The sequence below is a fragment of the Cygnus atratus genome, chromosome 7 (genome assembly GCF_013377495.2).
Source record: "Cygnus atratus isolate AKBS03 ecotype Queensland, Australia chromosome 7, CAtr_DNAZoo_HiC_assembly, whole genome shotgun sequence".
In the NCBI taxonomy this organism is placed as follows: Eukaryota; Metazoa; Chordata; class Aves; order Anseriformes; family Anatidae; genus Cygnus; species Cygnus atratus.
In genome coordinates, this window is record NC_066368.1 from 21,171,805 (window position 1) to 21,193,456 (window position 21,652).

Below are 21,652 nucleotides of genomic sequence, written 5' to 3' on the forward strand. Positions count from 1 at the left end.
AGCAGCTGTCTGATCCTGCCATCCCACAAGTACCATGATTCACCTCCAGAACTCCCCTGTCTACATGTCTGGATGTTATTTCTCTCTCTCTCTCTCTCTCTTTTTTTTTTTTTAAGAGCATTCTTGAGTTTAAAAGCCCGTATCTTTTGCGGTTAAAAAGAGGCGGTGTCAAACTGAGAGCTTTCAGCTTTTTTTGGAGACAGTCCTGGTGTTGACCACCCTCAAAACTGGTCTCTCTCGGCTCACTTCCTACATGAGCTCACCCAGAGCAAACGGAGACCTCAGCCCCATTGACCTCAGTGTCATACAAACACAGGAAAAAGACAAATCTTCGCCCAGAGAGCCCGAATCTGGCACAGCCTGAGGGATAACAAGTTTTATGGTTCATTTTACCAATGGGCAACACAGCCACGCACAGCAGCCCGTGGCTCTGGAGCTTAATGCCCAGGCCAGGTTACCAGAGTGTGGCAGTTCCAAGTTATCCTCATCTCTGGTCAGTGCCTCAAGAACTGAAATCACCTTAGTCACCAGAATAAGTTGCTCTCCCTCACTTCAACCACTTTTATCAAAAAAAGTTAAGCAGAAAGGACAGGCAGACATTATTTTAATCTTTCCCACCATGGTGAGGAAAAGCTCTTGATGGGAAAATGACACTGAGTGATCGCCCTCATGATGTGGGTGAGAAGTGCAAGTGAAATAATTGAGTAAATATATGAAGAAGTCTCCGTCATTTCCTTCCCCTGATGTTGCCATAGCCACATCCAAAACAAAGCTTGTTCAGCCCCTGAGCCATCACTGCTGACAGGCTGCTGCACCTTTCGATGAAATGTGATTTTGTCATCACTCTTGCCTCGGTTTAAATTAATTTAGAAGGATAAAGATAATGGTAATGAAACAATAATTAGGCTGTAGCTCTTTCATTTGCAAAGATCAGCACAGACAATGAAGTCAGTCTGAGGATTCAGGACTTTGGGGAATGCATGGGAGGTTGTGGAATGTCTTTTTTTTTTTTTTTTTTCCAAAGACACTTAAAAGTATCTTGAAGTTGCATTCCAAGTAAGGGAAAATACTTCCACAGACAGATGCAGTATTTCACCAAGTATCAGCCTCTAACAGGACTACAGGAGTAAACAAAAAGCGTGTTTCAAATAGTAAAAAGTGTGGAAGCAGAGATCTTAATGTCTATTTAGTCATAGAGTTCATGACTAAAAAAATAATTTCTTTTGTAAGATCATTTGCAAACACTTAAGTTATTTAACTGCACAAATAAAATGGGAACAGGAAAAGAAGGTGGACAAGTGCTGTGAGAAGTTTCAGTTCAGATGGTGAATTTTGGGAGCAACATCAAACAGAACCTCATTTTAAGAAAGGGGGGAACTTATTTGAATAATTGCAGCCCGATCTCTTCAGCAAAGGCTTTAAAGCTTTTTTGCCTTTTTATTTTTTTTTTTTGAGTCTGCAGTAACTCTATTTACATATACGATGGTGTTCCTGCATGTGCACGAAAACTATGAGAAACATCTTCAGAGGACCCTGGATCAGGCCATAAATGAACTACTTGGACTCGGTATGTCTTATTTTCTTTGGTAAGTGAATTAATAAGTGTTCTGTATAAGGCAGCTGCCAAGGAAAGCACATGGGTTGTTTTCACTGGTGAGGCAGCCAGAAAAAAACCTAAACAGCTCAGACAGCACTGCCTTCGAAGAGTCAGCTCCACTCACAACTTCTACCAGTTCTATTGGGAAATGAGATCAGCACCTTTGTGGGGAAATTCCTACCAGTTTGCCACGCTGGTATATAGGCACAGCACCTTCTGCACGCTGCTGCTGCTTTGCAGCAAGCCTGGCTGAGGGCTCTGGGCACACTGCAAAGATGCAGCCCCAGAGAAACGCGGCCAAGGGCTCACCACAGATCTGGCAGAAGTCAGCACGCTGCGCTGACATCATGCTGCGAACAGACAGCCCTCGCCACTAAACCTTCCCTGCTGCAGTCAGCTACTGAAAAAGGAAATGGGTGTACATTAAAAAAAAAAAAAGCACACCTTAACACTTGATGGTGTTCATGCCACTTTCCCTTGGCACAGCAGACTAGGATGTTCGGGCACTGTGGAGCAGGAAGGGTAAATGGCAGCTTGTGGTTTGGAGCTATACAGCTCACACTCCTAAATTCCTCTGCTCCAGCCCACGGCCACGTGAAGGAAAGCCCCATGCTACACACACCAACAAGAACCACTCACATAGGCCACCACAAATGACTTAATTGGCTTTGCTTTCAAAATAAAGGGAAGAAGGAAGGCAAGAGTTCTGTGGGAGCTTGACTGTTGCTTTTACACCAGGAAATAAAGCTCTCCTAGTATCAGCCACAACGAAGGCTCAGAGCCTAATTTTCAGGCAACTGGTGGCTCCTAGTGCCAGATTAAAACAGGGGTCACTGCTTAGACACAAGATATGTAACAGGAATCTTGCCACAGTCAGTTTCTCTCCAAATTCTCTGCTGAAGACAGTTAAGGGTGAGTATCACAGATCCAGCTGTGCCACTCTTACACGCTGGCAGCATCAGGATAGCAGCCAGAGCCAGAGGCAGGGGTAGGGCTAAGGCTAAGGTTTAGCGGGAATGCACTCTGCAGTCAGGGCTATTGATGAATCCTGCACAGTCTGATCTTTGTGATGCTCTTTACTCGGACTTTAGGAAGCACAGCATGACTTGTAAGTCAAAGACGAGTTAAGATTAGTTCCTCACACCCTTGTTTCTTCCAGAGTTGCAGCAGGCTCCCCCAGACAGGCAAGGGCTGACTCATATGCAAACAGCACTCTGAAGTGCCCCTGAGGACATCTGACTAAAGAAGAACTATTGATTAGGGCTAAAAATGCCAGAGCAAATGATTTAAACTAAGAGGTGATGTCAGGGGATTAAAATAGCCTATGCGTAATGTTTGACCAGTGGTGGATATCTGTCCAGTGTCCTAGGCTGGACTGGGGGAAAAGGAGTGGTGGTGTGGTGGCTGGTGGCAGGGGGGCTGCAGCAGCAGGTGCCTTGCTGCAGATAACTCAGCTTCGTGAGCCAAGTTAAGTTCCTCCTGGCATGAGTAGTGCCCCATGTTTAATTCCAGGGTGGGAGAAAGGGTGAACGTTTAGCTAAATTCTGGTTAATTTCCAGGTTAAGGTCTTGTCACCAGGGTGAGGTCTCCTGCTGAATCCTCTCCTGCTAAGAAGCTTCCCCCAGGCTGGGGGGGTCTAAGCAGGGACTTCCACTGCCTCCCCCAGTACTCAGGGTCCCATCCAGCCCCGTGCTGCAGTCAGGACCTGCACAAGGCTGTAGGAGAGGATGCTTTTACAGGGCTTTTTCTTACTCAGCTCTGCTGAGCACACTGAAATGAACACAGGGCTTATCAGGTTGGTTGCATAGGTTTAGGTTTTGGGCTACAACTATTATCTTTGCTCAGACCCAGGCATGAGGTGATTTCTACATCTAGTTCTTCCTGATTTCTGCCAACATTGATACAAGGATCACCCAGGAGAAGCAGGGCTGCAGTGCATATACATACTCAAAGCCTTTGAAGGCTCTCACTTTGATTACTACAGGTCAAGGTGAAGTTTCTGCTTCAGCTGACAACAGGCACAGACACTGCGGCAGGACCACCTCTTCCTTTGCCCTGTAGTGTTGCTTGAGTTGCACTTCAGAAGCATGAATTTTCTCTGTGTGTTGGAGTTTGGAGCCTTTCAACACTGAGTTCTGAAGAAACTCACTGCTGGTTCTATTCAAAATAGAGTGCTTCAGGGAGATTTAGTGAGCAGTGAAATCATGCCATAAAGCAGTTGCATGGTCAGTTTCACCAGCCAACACTGGGTTTTACAAAGCACCAAGACAAACTCTGTTGTGTTCCAAGACGAACTGCCAGCAAGGCACCGAGTTATCTTTGCCTTTTATGAGAGCACTAGATGAGGTCATTTTCAAAGGCTGTGGGTTATCCACCTTTCCCAGAACATGCTGTTTAAACAACAGCCCTCTGCAGCCTTGCAGGGGAGCCTCTGCCACACTTTTGGCAAGAGTTGGCCCCACAGTCTTGAGGTTTGCTGCAGAGCATCTTCAGAGCAGAAGACACAGAGCAGATCCCAGCTCAACAGTGTCATAGGCAGGTGTCACTGCATGGCCCCAGCCCAACCTAAGTCCAAACAGCTCAGTCTCGCACTGTGCCTTGGCTAAGTCATGAAATACCTGCAGAATGCAGCACTACACTCTCAAGCCAAGCAACACACAGCAGCTTGGCGTGAAAAGGAGCGTGGATCGATCCCAAGCCAAGGTCTGGGCCGGGCATTGCTGCACACATGCTACTTTAGGTTCGGGTCCTTTCCATCCCAAACAGACATATTAGCACTTAATTAATTGCAGAGTCAAACTATTTTTCTCTTTACTCATTTTGCTAGAAAGACTCACAGGGGAAATGTTCTAGGGCCAGAATCCAAGTCACTACCTCAGTGAAATCCAGAGCAATGCCTTTGATTTTAGCACAGCTGTAGATTTCTGCAGTGTAATCTTCTGAGCCTAGCCCAGGCAATGCCCTTGCACAGATCACTGTTATTACTACTTTTACTTGACAGAGGCAGCAGACCGATGAAGCAAGGCTACCAACAGTTTACAGAACCAATCTCCTAGAAAGGAGTTGCAAGATCTGCCACACAGATAAAAATATAAAAGGCTGATATATTTCTCTTCCGCTTTTTCCAGGGCTAGACTGCTGATAAGAGTCTACTAGTAATAGGAAAAAAAAGAGAAGCAAAACCAGAAAACATTGCAAATCACTCTACTCTCCTCTTGAGACCTTTCTTATCTATGAAAATCAACAGGCTTTGCAACGGTAGTGATGATTTATTGAGCCACACCTCCACAGTGCCTTCTTTGTGCCCTGTGACACGTGTTAGCATGCACATGGCAGGAGACACCACCTCCGGCCCAAGCAGCTTACCTGCGGCGAGGTATCCGACTAGCTCTGACCATGTCTGTCTGTCTGTCTCTGCAGGTTTCCAAGGGAGGTATGGGGCACACGCTATCCCCAGTGTGACCAGTGGAGTGGCACATGCTTGACTCCTTGGAGGATCAGGCCAGAAACTGCTCCAAAGCCAGCCAGAAGTGTGAACAGGAACTTGCAGATACTGTTACTTACCTGGGGCTGGGAGGCCAGATTCATCTTATAAGGATGCGTCTTCCCCTCTTCGTTTACAAGCGGTGACCAGACTTTTGATTCCGTTCTGCAACACATGAATTTTCAATAGTTAACCTACTTCCATCACAGAGCAACATTATTGTTATTAAAGGATTTGAAGTTCATTAGCTAAAAACATCTCCCCCAGACTTTTGTATACAGCGCTGTCCATACCAGAGGGAATCCATACTAGAGCCTCATTCCAGGTACGTAATTTGGATGACTGAGTAATGCTGTAAGAGGTCCTTGGATCTCAGCAGAGACTGCCCTGGCTCGTCCTTTGGGACTCCACTGGCGACACAACAAGCATGGGCTCCAGCCCAGGCAGTAGAGCTGGGAGTCACCCAACAGCAGAAGCTGGAAATACCCCTGGGATGCATATCCTTTAACTAAGTGGGACAATTCATATTACTGTGTGTTTCAGCTCTTATGGGTAGCAGGGAAACGGAACGATTCTTGTCTGTATTGAATATACAGAGAACATTTTGTTCTTGAAGTTGAGCTGCCGGAAATGTTTCTTGGTTCGGGTCTCCAGAATTTCCTTATTTATACAGTGGTATCCATGCAGAGCAAACAGAAACATTTGGGAGTTATGAAAAAATGGGTCAAAGTCTGCGATGGGACTAAGAACTGAGACGACTTAATGTGTCCAAGGGAAAGCCTGCATAACCTTTGCTGCTCTGTGGTCTGACCCAATTACTCACAGCAGCCTGAAACACAAATCAAGATCTGTGACCAAAACCAATCACTTCTACCATCATCATTCTGGAGTTTTGATATGCCCCAAAGAACAGCAGACAAGCAAGCAGTGAGGGAGAATTAAGAATTAAGCTTAGATTTGCTTGAGATATTTTATGGGAAACACATGCTACCTGTTTCTCGGACATACAGAGAGCAGCTAGCATCAAGGAGGGACCAAATAGTGCTACTTTTGCAAACTTTTTAATAGTAGGGAACGAGTTGCTGTAGAATTGCTGAATGAAACCCATTGTTTGATGTTACACATTGCACAATGCAGCAACTAAATAGCTGATAAACTCTTAGGATGAATTTTGAAAGCCATGTCCTGTTTTGACAGGAGATCCTGCAACTTTGTGACTCTGCAACTGCAGATAGATGTTCTTCCCAGATATCTGTGGGGCCAGGGCCAGCTACAGTTTAAGTTCTTAGTTAGCAAAACAGGAATGTTTCCACTGAGAATTAACTGGAAAACTGGAAAGATACTTTAAACAGAAAAGGCTTATAAAACTGACAGGGGTAGAGAAACAGGGTGTAGAGCTTCCCACAATAAATTCAATCTCGTCTACCCCATTTCTCTAAAAGCCCTCCAATGTCAGTACATTTTAAAATAAAAACAAGCAAAAAAGCCTAACTGTGATACATGTGTATACTCCAGACACTTGCTGCATAAATAGTATTTTAATGCTTAACATCCAGAGGGTAGCTCAGTGGGAGGAGATGGGAGCCAACACTCTTACTCAAGGAAGAGGAGAATTTTTATAGGACATTTATTTACCTGCTACAGCAGCTATTGCACTCTGGACTTTACACAGAAGAAACCCTGATGGAAGCCTGCTGTACTGTACCTGCTGTACCTCCTTTCTCAGGAAAATTCACAGACACAGATCACACCTGATAGCATCCTTTACACACCATGAGTCAGGCAGAGCAAACCTTTGGCTCTGGGCTATTGCATCCTGTGGGCACAGCTGCAGTGCCAATAGCCCACAGCCTACTTCACCCAAATCCTGGCATCTGATTCTCTGGAGCACACACGGGCTGACAACTATGGATGTAAGAGCTGCATGGGGTCAACTCTGTGACAATCTGATCATTATCTTGTCCCAACAGCTGCTGTTGCCGGACGCACAACATACCCGAGGTGAGTATAAAACAATCATTCCCACCTTGCTTCTGACCACCGGTGCTTTAAGGGGCCAGAGGAACCAGCAGTTTTACCTAGATCACAGCTATCAAGCATAACAAAGTCACAGACACCTCTCGGATGGTTGCCTTTTGCACTTGAAGACTGTATTCGCACAGAGGGAAGCAGCCGATTGACCAGAGCAAAGCCTTACTCTGTGGAAATCCTTGGAGATCACATATGACTGAGTTTTCACCTCTTCTGGAAATACAGGGGGCACAGCAAAGCACATGGAAATCAAACACCCTGCCAGCCAGGCTGCAAGCAAGTGGACACTGGCTGGAGATGAAAGAGCAGTTCAGAAAGCATTAAACACTTCAGCTGATTTCTAGCATGAGGCATCCCTGGTGCCAATTCTCACTAGCCCTGACCTAAGTATTTTCCACGCAGTACTTTCTTTTGCAGCAGCTTAGTGTTACCAAATTTCAGAAGCACCGAAAGGCCTTTTTCAGACTGCAGATTTAAGCTCGGAGCAGGCCAGTGTACAAGCACAGAGCAGAAACCTCCCCTCAGGACCCTGGGTGCTTGCTTTCGTCCCACTGCCCTGGCTCGGTGCATTGGAGATGGCACAGCGTGTTGGTCTCCACCTTTTGGGAGGCACCTTGGGCTAGTTACCACAGCCAAATTTGGGTTTCTGACCAGATTTTTCTCCCTTTTTTAATAGCGAGGCAAAAAGCCCCAGTTTGATTCCCAGCCTGCTGCCATTCCAATCTGTCACTGGATATAAATGGAAGCAGCAAGGTCACTCCAGGCTTTACTTTCAATTCAGCTTAAAAGTTATCCAAACAGAAAGGTTAAATAGCCCATGTGGTTGTCCCTCTAAGGCCAGGAGGACAAAGCTTCCCTTTGTCTTTACAACAGCTGTCACAGAGCCCCTCACTTGCTCTCACACCCATTTATGGCCCCAGCAAAGAGAGGCAGCTTTGCTGTGGATGCACTGCCTGGAGGGGCCAGCACGGTGTGTGTCCTGTCCCAACACACCACCCGTGGAGCTGCGATCCCAGCTCTTGGCAAAGGTCTCCTGCCTCTGCTCCCACAATCAGTGTCTGCACTTGTACTGAAGCATGGCAGGAAAAAGAGAAAAAGCACCCTAAAGCTCACCTACATCCCACTGCTGGCCCAGAACTTAATTTCTGTAAGGCTGGGAAGTACAGGTACGAGGCACGAGTTGGGTGGATTGGTTAGACATCGTGTCTCTGCCATATCTGCATGTGCTCATATCGTTTATATGAAGCAGGGAACAGGCGTTGGAGTGGCTAGCTCAAATCCAAATTTGTTTTATAACATGGTTTCTCCTCTATATTCCAGCAAAGGGGACTCTGACAGAGAGCGACACTCAAACATTGCAGAAAGAGAAGACAAAAACATGACAGTCAAACAAGCCCAGGAACAACTGCCAGACAAATTAATAGCAAATATACAAACTTCATCGTGTTTGCAGTTTACACTTCTATGCTATTTCCTCACCACAGGGGAGAGAGCAACCAAGGCAGGGCCAGGGAGTGAGCCATGCATTTGCTGTTCCATCCAGGCAGAAAACAAGACCCAAGATTAGAAAATTTGTCTGAGGTTAGCTTGGATGGGAAGGTACTGGTAGGAAGGAGAGGAAGGAAACTGCATGCAAGTCAAGGCAAGAATGTGGAGAGGTATTTGTGAAACACAACATTTTTCAAGAAGCTTGGCTCGAGCACGGTATAATATAAACATCACAAGAGGCTAGATTTTGCTATCAATGGGGTTTGCGTGCAGGGCTGGGCTATAGCTTCAAGGGAAATTTCATTGCTGGAAAATGAGGGTCTAATTCTGTAGCCAGGAACTGCGTAAGTAACTTCTGTAGGGCAGAGGCACATTTACATTCCTGTTTCAAACACGGGGATGGACACAACTAATTTACCCAAGTAGCAACTAAACCCCTAAATACTGAAAAGTTTCTTGCATAGCAGAAGGTTTGACGGCTGAAAAATGAGGAAAGGCTTAGGCAATTCCTCTTTCAACAGCCCCCAGGGTTTTAGACAGGCATTTTAACAGCTTTAGTGACTAACTACAAGAGCTTTCAGGCTACCGGGAAGGTACCTGCTTACTCAGCCTGTTAGCTACAACAGCTGTAAAGTACGTGCCCTTGGATTTAAACACCAGCAGACTCTTTTAGCAAGCCATCCATTAATGGACAAATTCACTTTGGCAAGCAAAACCGTCTCGAACAGCAATGCTAGTCACAACTTCCTTGAGACTAGAGGCCCCTAATTAATTTCTTCTTCCATTTCATACAGCCACTAAAAGCAAAAGGGCAACTCTGGCTTCAGCAGCAGCACCAGAGGAGCACCACGAGCCCTTTCACTACAGTGTGGCGGAGGACAAGGCACACCTGGCTGCTCACAGTTCCTCCACTAGCCAGCTGCAGTGTTGACAGCTTCTGCCTTCCCAAAGAGGCTGTAACAACACATCAAAAGCCAGGCTTGACTTGACAAAATGACTTCGAATGCTCCCATCACTGGTAAAAGCTGCTGGCGGGCACCTGCGAGGGCTGGGGAGCAGCAGGGCGAGCTGCCGGGGAGGGCGGCAGTTGCATGGCCTTATATAGCTGCTGCACAGCACCGGCCCTTCCCAGGGCCATGAGCATTATTAGCAAGATGACAGAGCTGGAAAACTCTTGCTGGCAGGGAAGCAAAAAGCAAGCCTAAATGAGTCAACAAACTCTGCAGACTTCCCAGAACGCAACCTCGAGCCTATTGTGGTTTTGTGCAGCCACAGCCAAACACCGGGGACAAGCAGAGTGAGGATGGGGAGCTTCCTGCAGTGAGGGTGCAGCTGAGCCTACCGAGTAAAACCCAGATGGCATTTTCTCTCTCTCCCCTGCCCTTCACTCCTTCTCCATAAGCATCTACACATGACCCTTTTTGACAATGCACTTAACATCTGCTGGTAGGACATCTGACTTCTCTGATCTGAGCAGTTTTCAAAGAAAAAAAATGCATAGCTTCATTCCTTGGCACCACTCTTAGCAGAGTAACAGACTGTTTTGCAAACAAAAAAAAGGTGTATTAATATATCATATGCTGGCAGCAGAGGTGCAAAAGAGCAGCTTGATATTTGAAGAAAAGGACAGTAGGAGCAGAAAAAGAGATTACGTTTGCAATCCCTTTTCACAAATATTCCTCTCCTGTTACCACCCCAACCTGCCTCCAGACACAAAGGAGGGGCAGGCTCGCTGTAGGAATATTTCTTTTTTGTTCACTTGGTGACTACAGCCATGGGCAAAAAGCCATTTCTTTTAGAGAGAACTTTCACCTGTACTGCAACTGGAAAGAGCATTTGTCTGCTCTTGTCCATCTGTAGCTACAGCCACACAGAGCTGTGTGCCAAATTCCTTGTGAGCATTACCAGTGACATCGGCGATGCCTGGACCTTTTGGATATCAGGCGAGTTTTGTTTCTCAAGCCTTCCTGTCTTGAGTACTCTCCCATCAAAGTGAGTTTATTTCCCAAAATGCACTAAGTTTCCAAAGCAAGCTGACAGCATTCCCCAGACTGCTGGACATGTCACTGCTTACCTCCATCAAAGGAAAATCAATGGTGCACTTGGGAGGGGGGCAGACCTTCACTGAAAAAAAGAAGGGGTCTTCCCAAAGACTCAAGATCCAAAACTTCATTTTTCCTACAAATCCAAGAGGCTCGCAACTCTGCCTGTGAAATTTCTTGCTTTAGCAACTAGGTACTTCTGAATCAACTGAAGTGCAGTCTGCTGTAGGTTGGTCTTTCTGTGTGTACCAAAGAAAACCACGCTGCAGAGCTTGCCCATACACTGATGAAGACAATAATGGAAATTTTGCCTTCATTTTTTGTGAACTATGACTCTAGGAGGGCTCTCTAGCTTGAAACAAAAAGCAAAATGAACAAACAAACAAGCTGAGAAGAGAGCAGTGATCTGCTGGAGATGCAAAGTCCATCAGGAATTTGGTGTGTGTGCCAACATTGTAAAACAACTGCTTCCAAGGCAGAAAGCAGACCTTTCCAGTTCTGTTCACATGTCAGGCAGCAAAGCACCTGGCAGTGCCACTTAGAGAGGCACACTCAGAGAAAACAATTCGTGGCTGGTTTTAAATCCCAGGAAATAAACAGATTTTTTACCGATAAATTTGCCCCTTTGGGTGAAAAAAGCAGACCAGGCATGTTTTCTTCTGCTAGAAATTCAATCCATTTTTAACAGTGACATGTGTTAGACTAGATTTCCTGCCTACAATCTGATCTGAAATATTTTTGGACTGCTACCATCGTTAAGGAAAATACCGAAACAGGAAACATTGGAATGCTGTTGATATTTGCAATCAAGTACACAGTGCAAACAGCATTTCCTTTACCAGAAGTGTTTAAGTCCTTTTGGTTCTCTACATTTACATTTCTCTTAAATAATCATTAGTGCAGCCAAAGATAAGGACATTTTAACCACTCAGCTACCATTAAAAGAGAAGAGGGTTGCATAGATGCTGAGCACACATAAGGTTTGTTTAGGCCTGGGGAAGAGGGACAAGAACAAGACAAGCATAGCACCGTACTTCCCCAAAACACTCCCAGCCTTCAGCTCTTTGCAGCTTTGGGGCTTTCTGCAGCAGAGATACTACTGTGGTATATACTAGCCTTTACACATTTTATTTGCATGAATTCATCCCATCTCCTCTTGAAGATGTGCATTTTCAGCATTCATAAGGTATGTCCTCACTGTCACAACGGTGGTGTCCCTTTGTGGAAATAAAATTCCTGATGTAAGCTCCAATCCATGTCTGTAAAATTCGTCTTGGCCCATCCCTGCTGCCACCCCAAATGCAGATCTGACAGCATTTTGCACACTTGGCTCTCAGAGAAATCATTTAAAATTAATCAGATATCAAATTAAAAATCAATACAGGTTTATGCTTTCACATGACATCTTTATGATGATGACTAACAAGAAGGACTGGAAAATTTCTCTCTCCAGAAACCCGGCAAAGCTGGGCACATCGGCAGCACCAGCTGCAGTGACGCCCAGCCCACGAAGCTGCTGCCGTCAGACCTGGAGTCCTGGCCTGCACGGCTGCTTTGCACAAGGGACCAGCTAACAAGCTGTGACTGCGGAGCATGGAGACCTGACCCAGGAGCTGGCAGTGTTGAAGCACAAGTGATATCCTTTTGTTTTCATAGGCAACTACCTACAAAGCCACATGGACAAAGAGATGCAGTTACAGGGGCCCAGAAGGAGACAGCTCAGAGCTTGGAATAAAATATCCTCAACAGACAGCAACCAGGAAAGACAGCATTATGCACATGGCTGCCTTTTGGTGTTAAAGCAGAGCTTTCTCCTCTGAGAAAACATAATGCAGTATCATATTGCTGATAGAAACACATCTCTAGCAGCTATCAAATCTCCAAACAAGTAAGCAATTCCCTAAGCAGACGTTTAATCCCAAAGAAGGAGGAGGACCAAAGACTTAAAGTTCCCTGGAACTATCTAAAATGGATTTCACAGAGAACAATGGGCAGTAAATCAAACCTTGGGGTGGATGAGTAGTTAGATCACTGCTTTTTTCACATCCTTGCAGTTTTTACACTCTCCTTGGCCATTTTGTTAGTGGTACCTGTCGGTCAGTACAGCAACAGGGTCCACCACACTCCTCGTGCTTCCACACTTAAAGATGGTCTTGAGTTTTAACTCAAAGCTCCCTCATGGCTTTACACAGCTGCACAGAAATCTCCCTCTGGGCAGCTTCCACATCCAAGGCTGGTAAAACGTGCATTGAGTGGCTATAAAGCTAACGACTTGATAATGAACATTTGCAAACACATTTTCCAGACTCATGACCTGTAAGAGTGAGCTTGCCCACAGGCTGAAAGAGGCCTGGCCTCCTCTCCTCTCCTCTCTCCTAGCCAGAACCACGCAGCACTGGCTTGCTAAGATCAAGAAGCCGGATATTTGGGGGCAGACGAGAAGCACTCCCTCACAGGAAGACTACGGACTGCCACGTTAGGGGAGAGCTTGAGAAATGCAGGGGCTAACACGCTGCTGTAATGCTCACCACCCATTCACGCTGCCTTCCCTCTGCTCGGGTCTTCCCTCTGTGAACTCCCTCAATGAATTGTCAGGCTTGTTTTGGCCAAGGCCCATCACTTCTTCCTGAACTGGGAAATGCCTGCTGAACTGCTGCCCTTGTGCAAGCTACAGAAAGAGTTCCCTTTATCACAGGAGAGCCGCAAACAACTGAGCTACTGCGTCACTTAGGGCATGCTTTTGTGCTTTCCCTGCCTTGAAGCTGGTATCTGTGGCTGCAATTCAGGTAAATCCCCTGAACCCCTGAAAAGCCAGGCTCCAGTACTTTTAAGAAGCTTGATCAAGAGACTCCAAAAATGCACAATATTTCTGAATCTGTGAGTGGCAAAACCTAGATAATGAATAGTTTGAACAGCACACAGCCATGTATTTTATCTGCTAAATTCATGCAACAGGAAGAAAGGTCATCTCTGGTCACACCTCCTCTGCTATGAGTGAGGTTTTTGTGAGACCTATCTTGGATTTCTTGCCGTCACGAGCCACAGAACAGGCTGACAGACTCTGCCACAAATTATCAGCCAATTTCTCACAGGGAAAATTATTTTCATAAGGTCGAAGTGCAGCAAATGCAAGCAGCACTAGGATTAAAGGCTGAAATGCAGTTCCCTCTTGCAATTCAGTGCCTGGCCAGACAAAGCACTAAGAGGTCAAATTAAACAAACCAGCCAGAGAGGTCAAACCAAAACACAGCTACTGTCCACTCCACCTCCCTCCTTGTCCCCATCCCCAGTCTTTCCAGGTGACCTACCTGCTGACTGTCAGGGTTAGCTCATCTGCACAGCCCTTGATTTTGTTCTGTGCCTCGAGGTGCGTCATGTTATCTGTGTTCACTCCATCAATGGCTATGATCTGGTCGCCTATACACAGGTTGGCTGTTGCAGCTTTGCTACCTGGAGTCACCTACAAGAAGACAAAATGAGTGAATGGACTGTCCAGGGAGCCGCTTTCCAAGAGACATCTGAAAAGCAGCTGCAGCACTCAGGGCTTCTCTTGATGGTACCTGGAAACAAGGAGGTGAAAACTAATGAAATCAAATCTCAGCAGAAATATATACGGATACAGGTCTCTTAGATAACTAACTCTATTGAAGTTAGGATTGGGATTCTGTTTTGGCACCCACAGATGGATTTAATGGGGAGGAGACAGGTAAATGACAAACATTGTATTTTCATTTGAGGCAACTGGCTTTGTAATAGAGAGTAACAACAGAGGAAGCAACTCTGTTCTTTGCTGGACAGAGAAGTGCTCTCCAGAGCAGTGGGTGCTGAGAAAAGCAAGGTAGCCCAAGCCTCTAAGAAAAGAGATGCCAGAAAAGAGAGAGAGAATTTGAGTCAATGCTAATCATAAACACCTTCATCTGCATCACAATCTCATTTGCTTCCTTCCTTGGGAAAAAGGTTTGGGCACAAGATTTTGGATTGCATCTTTAATAAGCTGGTTCAGCCCAGGGACAGGTGGAGCAGACTCACCGACTACAGTTTGATCAATTCCAGAGCAGTGCTTGATCTAACAAGCAGATGGGGAGGCAGAAAGGCATCACAAAGCTCATCTTTAAAACACAATCTGACAGTACTATCTGAAAAATTGGCAGCATGATCCCCAGCCTCCCAGTCTGACCTTACCTTGATACATTCTGCCATATTACACCTCCCTTTCCTCTTCATGCATGCTTTGCTTCCCAGACATACTACGGCACTGCTAAAGAGCTGCTGTGCTCTGCCTGAGAAATGAGGGATGGGAAGGAGCTCAGGGTAATCCGCTGAGATCCCAGACAGAAGACATGGTGCAGCAATGCCACCGGTATGGTACTGCTTGTGAAAAAAAGATCCCAGTTAAAACTTGGCATTTTCAAGCTAGTCAACTGAACAGCTTGTTCACTTTTCTCTATTTCTACTAAAGAGGTGTCCTCTTAACAACCAAGACCTCTTTGGGGCAAAATTATTGCCAGGGTTGAAGGTGAAGAATGTCACATTTGCTGGTGGCTTTGCAATTGCTATGTAAGATTTTGTGCAGTGTTAATGACTTTGTGGGAGGAGCATCATGATTAATGTGGGCTTTCATCAATTATTTAACAGGCAGAGGAAATGAGAAGGGTGGACTGCTTCCACCCTTCTCCAACTAAAACATGCCTTGCAGCTGGGACACACCTCATTTATGAGTCCGTTGCAACTGGTATTCATTCTACACATTCATGCTAGGTTTTAGCATGCTGGAAAGCAGCTGAGCAAACCCAGCAGGACTGTCAGGCATAAATAAACACTGTTCAGAAGATTTAGAGTGCTCCTAATGTGGGACAGGATGGCAAACCATTCCCCCTAGGGAAATGTTCTCTTCCTAGAGGTGTCACACATTAGCTGCAATCACGTCTTTCCCTGGGCCAAAAAACGAGGCTATTCAGCACATCCCCTCACAGCTGCAGTGGGATATTTTCCCTAGCCAGAAGGAAGATGACAAGACGCTTTTATTTTTTTTCACCTCTCTGCTAAGTCATTAATTTATGGAAAAGGGAAGGACACAGATGCATATCACGGATGTCCAACTTGGCTAAGGTGCTCAACATTAACCCGAGGACTTTCAGAGGGGTCAACAGAACAGTGCCTGTCTACCTGCTCACTAATTTTAATGCTGTAAGCAGACTGTGAACAGAGGAAGTGCTAATGAAAAGCCCAGACAAGGCACCAGGTGGATATAGAAAATCTGTGGCCACCAGTCCCACGGGATTTGGGAGCTGCTGCTCGAGAAACCGTGAGACAGATCCCTGAAGACACCATTACAGCAGAAGGAGCTTGCAGGAGACACATTGTGGGTCCTGCCCTGGTCGCTGGGCATTTACTTAGACCCTTCTCAGTGCCTTTATTTCCTCCACTGCCCGAGATAGGAGAGGGGCACATTACTCAACCCCGTGAAGAGCGCTGAGCTCAGCACACAATTACCGTGTTTCATTTTCGATCAGACAAGACTGCTAAGTGGTCAAGAATAACGCTGGATTAACACCACCACTGGCATGCTGCTGGAGGCTCAGCTGTATAGCTTGTATTTAAAGACTGACAGCCTATGCAACATTTGGCAGGCTGCTAGAAACGATCCTGTACCACAAGGAGCAGCTGAGCCGGACACTGATACTGAAGCCTCCTGGAGAAACCCCAAAAACCACCAGGATGAGAGAGTGGCACCCGCAGAAACACCTCAGTGCTTTGCCTGGGCTTGCGGTTCCTCTTCTGTGTCCACTTCAGAGGAATTTGAAATTTGAGTGCTGTTCTCCATCAGATAAGAGCTGGCGATTACACTCATTAGGTACCCTGCAAACCTCTCCCCTAAGGGGAAGCCACAAGGATGCACAGTAATGAAGAAGATAAGCAAACTTGCCAAAAGGAAACTTGCTTAAACACCCAGCTCCTTCAGTTCTTGAAATAACTTGCCCTGAAATGTAACCTTCCACAAAACATTTCCCTGCAACATCCAGCTCATGCTCTCTGCCAGGACTGCTCATAGTCAACGTGCCTGCACAAGAGCCCAGCACCGCAGGGAACCCATCCCCCAGCCTTTTAGCATGATTAATAACTACTAATGATGCTCCCTCCCCCCTTGCAGCATGGTCTGGGCTCATCTCAGTGCTGCTTTTGAGAGTTGCTCACCTGCCAGTTAGAGTCAAGATAGCAGAAAGCACTTCTGTTATTAAACAAGGACCTTTTTCTGCCTTTATTTGTGTGGTGTCCCCCCCCCGGTCTGTGGCAGCATGGCTGCAGGCAGGGTGCTCAGAGCACTGGCAGCTACTGGCTAGCTTGCACAATCCAACAAGGACTCCAAAAACAAACAGCTTACAGGCTCACAAGCATCCCGTCGATGTTGCACTGCCCAAACCTGCTTTGCACCTTTCAGACCACCTAAAGCTCTGCACCAGCCTCTCCCCCTTCTCCCTTCTCGAGGGACACCAGAGCAGTGGCCTGGGGGAACGGAGGGGATGGTGGCACAGCCATCTCGCACACGACGGGATGCAGCTACACCTCTGCGTGGGAGGGTGAGGAGGGCTGAAAGATGCTGCGAGAAGCAAAACCTGCAAGCATGATTTTGCACAAGTTACGTCTTGTGCAAAGGCTGAGCCTCCTGCCTCCTTAAAAACTGCTCCCAGCTGGCTTCCGCACTGGGTCCAGCAGCCTCTGGCAGAAGGGACGTGCGGCACCACAGGCCCTCAGGACACTATGGTCAGATGAATAAAGCTCTGCACATCCTGTAACATCATGCCCTGAGGCTTCCTTTGGAAACAAGCCATGCCCTACCTCCCGGTGCTTGTTCCACTGCAATTGTGTAAGACTTTGCCATTAGGTCATTTCACTGTTGAGCAGACAATGCTGAGACACATTGGCAGTACTGCTTGATATTGTACCTGAAATAGGTCCTAGAGCTCAACTGTTTTTTAGGTATTGCCCATGGAAACATCAATGATGCTGTCTGGCTGGGGTAGGTATCAGGCCATGCAAGCAAAGATGTCTCATGTCAAGCAGTTACCACAAGAAATGCCAGTTGTGACGTGGGAACAGGCCCAGCTTGCAGGGGCAGTCCTCCAGCAACTGGGCCAGGAGCAACTCCAACCTCCACAGAGCCACCTCTGGAGGAGGGGAGGGTGTGCGGCTGGAGATCTGACAGGCCAGATCTTCCTGTCCCGCATAACCTGGGCTACCACCGCAATAATCCAGTCACTTACAACTCTACCATCCAACCAGGCCCCTGATACCAGCTCCGTAAAACTAAGAACCAGCTCAGACTCATTTGCCAGAGTGCAGAAGAAGCCCCATTATCCATGGACTTGATTATGACATTTACGCTGAAGTAATGAATGTATGCTTGGACCCCTCTTTTTAAAGTGGTCCCTGAGATTCAGGGTTGGTATGGCTGGGAGAAAAACCTACCTTATTTTGTCATACTATAAAGTGACGTTGTGTCCATGGGCACCACCTGGTCCCACTCTGCCTTCCCAGTGCACATGCTTTGGGCTCCACCTTGCCAACACCACGGGGATTTTGCAAAGTCCAGGTTTCAGGCTCCCAGGTGGTTTTCCTGCTGTCACTCCCTCGCACTGGAGGCAAGGCAGCCAACAAAGGTCTGGCCTGGGACATGTTAATCCCTCAGCTAGTGTCTTTGGGAAAGAGCATTTACACTAGGAGAGAAAATGCTTTGATTTAGCAGAGGGAATGAGACGTATTTGGCTGCTTACCCAGCTCCAAGGCCCTCTTTACAAAAACCTCTGTCTGTCCCAGAGCTAGCCAAATACAACCACACTTTACATTTGCTGCAATTAATTCTATACATGCTCTCTAGTGAGCTTTGTAAGCCCTTTGCAGAGATACACGGCATCTCCTTTGCTTCTGTAGGTGAAGATCCGAGAGGCAGCAGTGGGATTAATATGGGAAAGCTGTTGCCCACAGCAAACGAGAGAGAGGAAGGGTGGGAAGCATGAACAAAATGCTGCATAAAGCAGCTCAGAGTGAGTCAAGACATATGGGCAGGTCTGAAATTCAGTGCCCTTTCTGCCCTTCTCCCTATCCATTCAGACATGCTGCTTGCTTACTCCATCAAACCTCTGCAGTTTCTCACAGACCCCACGGCCTCCGGCACCACCCATCACTCCACACCTAGACACACATCTCAAGAAGCGATGAAGAGATAAGAAAACAAGAAAATTAAGAACAACAGCGAGGGAAGAGATCTGGATTAACAGCACCTATCTGTGCTGGAGAGGAAAATCCAGCTGCGTCCCTGCTGGACAGAACAGACGTGCGGCAACATACTTATAAGGCCACCAGTGACGAGACATCTCTGACATTGTTTAATCCTCCCCACCCGTGCACACTGCTGTTTTACCATGAATAATGTACTCAGCACCGGAGCATTATGCTAAGCAGCCACAGCTTCTCTCAGCAAAAGCATGCAGCTGGGTCAGCAGAGATCAGAGGCTATGAGAAAATGCAGGCAAGCACGTTCCCCACCCCTGCTCTTTAGGGGAGGGGGGCCATGGGCTTAAAGCCTTAAAGCAGCTCCAGGAGACTCTCCTTCCAGGCTGCCACCACCCCGTGCACTGCTGCGGTAAGACACTGCCCAGCCCAGGGCTCACCCAGGGGATTCTTAACATGGAAAAGGGAAGGCATCAGACACGGCATGGAGAGGGCTGACCTCAGGAAGGCAATGCAAAACGTGGGTCAGACTCACTGCATTGCACAGGAGTAATGCTGGAGGCTGTGTATTCCCACAGCTCATTTTGTAATGTGCTCCACATTAAAAAAAGAAAACAACAAAAAAAAAAAAACCACAGAAGTATAAAGTTTTCTTACAAGGGCTCAAAACATTACAGAAAGCTGCTCATCAGTTGAGCCTTTCCTGATGGTTTATTTCATCCTCTAAATAAAACAACATGTGGTGTAATCAGCAACCATCTAAGATACTGTGTCATGGTCCAGAACTGCATCAATTGTTTATGCAGTTTAGGCCTCTCTCAATTTCCGTGTTTACACTGAAAAAAAAAATCCTTCCCTGTTTATACTGAAAATAAAATAAAAATCCATTTGCTACAGTTATTTTGACGTAGCACCCTTAAAACCCAAAGCATTTTACAACCCCTGCCCAGGGGTGCCCCAGGGCCCAAGGGGGCGAGCATCCCTGCCGTGGTGTGGGGCACTCAGCAGTCCCATGGGGAAGGCGAACAGGTTGGGAACAGACAGATATCCATTTCCATGCTAAGTGTGAATGAAAATGGAAACGGCTGGGGGAGCTGGCAGCCATCAGCTCCCAGCAGCTGCAGGGAGGTGAGCAGGGAAGTTTTGGTGCTCGGTTTGGCAGGTAGTGACTTGGTGCCTGGCTGCCCTTGAGAGCGCAGGATGCTGCACAGGAGACAAGGGTGTTCCCAGCACCGTGAGCTGCGCAGGCAGTGCTGTGGGGCTGAGCATGGCATGGCTGCTCCTGCCCAGGTTGCCAGGTAAGTGGTGAGCAGAGGGGTGACCAAAAGCTGCATCTCCAGTACCTGCGCCAAAGCCACCAGCGCCACCTCCGCCCGGGGCAGGCCTGTCAGACATGATGCGGCTGGAGAAGGACACAGGGGGACAGCTCTCCCCTGGCATGCACAGCAAATTCTCAGGCATGCGCTGGGCAGATCACCCCCACGTACCATGTCAGTCCGCATTTTGCTGTGGTTCTGCTTCACATCCCTTCCCACACCCCTGAAAACCGCACCCAGCCAGCCATGCCTCCTCCTGCCTGGCAGCCTAGAAGCCCTGGGTATCTCGCGAGTCACTGCCTGTCACACACACACACACACAGGATACCATGAGGTAAGCCGTCACGCCCCCTCACGCAGGTTTTGGGCTGGTGCTGCTCCCCTTCTGTGTGTGTGACAGTGCCAAACCAAACCCGACGGCTTCGCACCCTGGGCACTTATTTCGGCGTCTGACTTCAGGCCATTGGGCCTGGTTTTAGCACTGAGTCACATCTCTGGGTGTAAGGAACCAACATCTGATTATCTTCCAGTTCTATACATGCTATAAATCCAGAGCCGTTCAAACTCCATAAGTAGATGGAATATCAGACCGAACATGGATGAATTCCTGTCACTGTGGTTGAAATCAGCAAGAGGCATAATGTTGGGAGTTCAGGTCTTTAATATATCTGCAGAACTGGGTTGTCTTTAAACCACTCTTTCAATGGGAAAATGCTCAGTTTCATACCAAAATGTGGATACTGAGGTGCTCTGGCTTTGGCCAGCGCCACAGATTACGGCAGACATCACTCCCCAGTGGGGCTGGGGATTCTTGGCCTGATGAAGTGTAAATCAAAACTCCCTTTTACCTGTATTTTGCGTCAGCCATAAAAGATCAGCACACCACTAGCACAAACATAAATTCAGCTCAAGAGCAGGGCTTATGGGACAGTTCCATGTGTATATTTAAGTGCAAACAGAAATCCAGTGTTTATCAACATGAAATGCAAACTAACAGGAAAGAGCTCGTATTACCTGAAGGACAGAGGGGGATGGGGTCTGTTATCTGTGCAGCTTTATCAGCTGTCTCCTTATGCAGCTGCTTGCTTCCTCCGCCAGCCTGGCTGGTCTCACAGGAATTTAACTGGGAACTACCCGGTGCACAGGGCAGCCCCACCATCACCACCATCCTGTAACATGTCAGTCCACAGCACAGTCAGGACCTGGGAAAAGCTCTGCCCCGTGGGCTCACTGCCGGTATCACCCAAAGGGTGATAAAGACAATGGTCTTTCCTACTCCTGCAAGGGAATCCTGCAGGCTTTGGTCTCGGGTTCATTACACTGACCAACACAATGCTTGTTCTGAGCAAAGACTGAAATAAAATGTCCACCATAACCCTGCAGTTTTTTAAAAGAAATGTAAGCCAGGAACACCTGTGAAGCATCCCTCTGAAAGAAATGGGAGATTCACAAGAAAGTCACACAT

At 47.1% G+C, this 21,652-nt stretch overlaps 1 protein-coding gene across 1 annotated transcript in view; it reads right to left on the reverse strand.

Annotated features, from left to right (window-relative positions):
* Positions 1-21,652, reverse strand: part of PDLIM1 (PDZ and LIM domain 1) — a 40,079-nt gene that overhangs the window by 15,889 nt on the left and 2,538 nt on the right. The window contains exons 2-3 of the mRNA XM_035542341.2: positions 13,951-14,102; positions 5,162-5,246 (exon numbers count right to left, since the gene is read on the reverse strand). Of these exons, the coding sequence (XP_035398234.1) occupies positions 5,162-5,246; positions 13,951-14,102 (237 nt within the window). The remainder of the gene's footprint in view (positions 1-5,161; positions 5,247-13,950; positions 14,103-21,652) is intronic.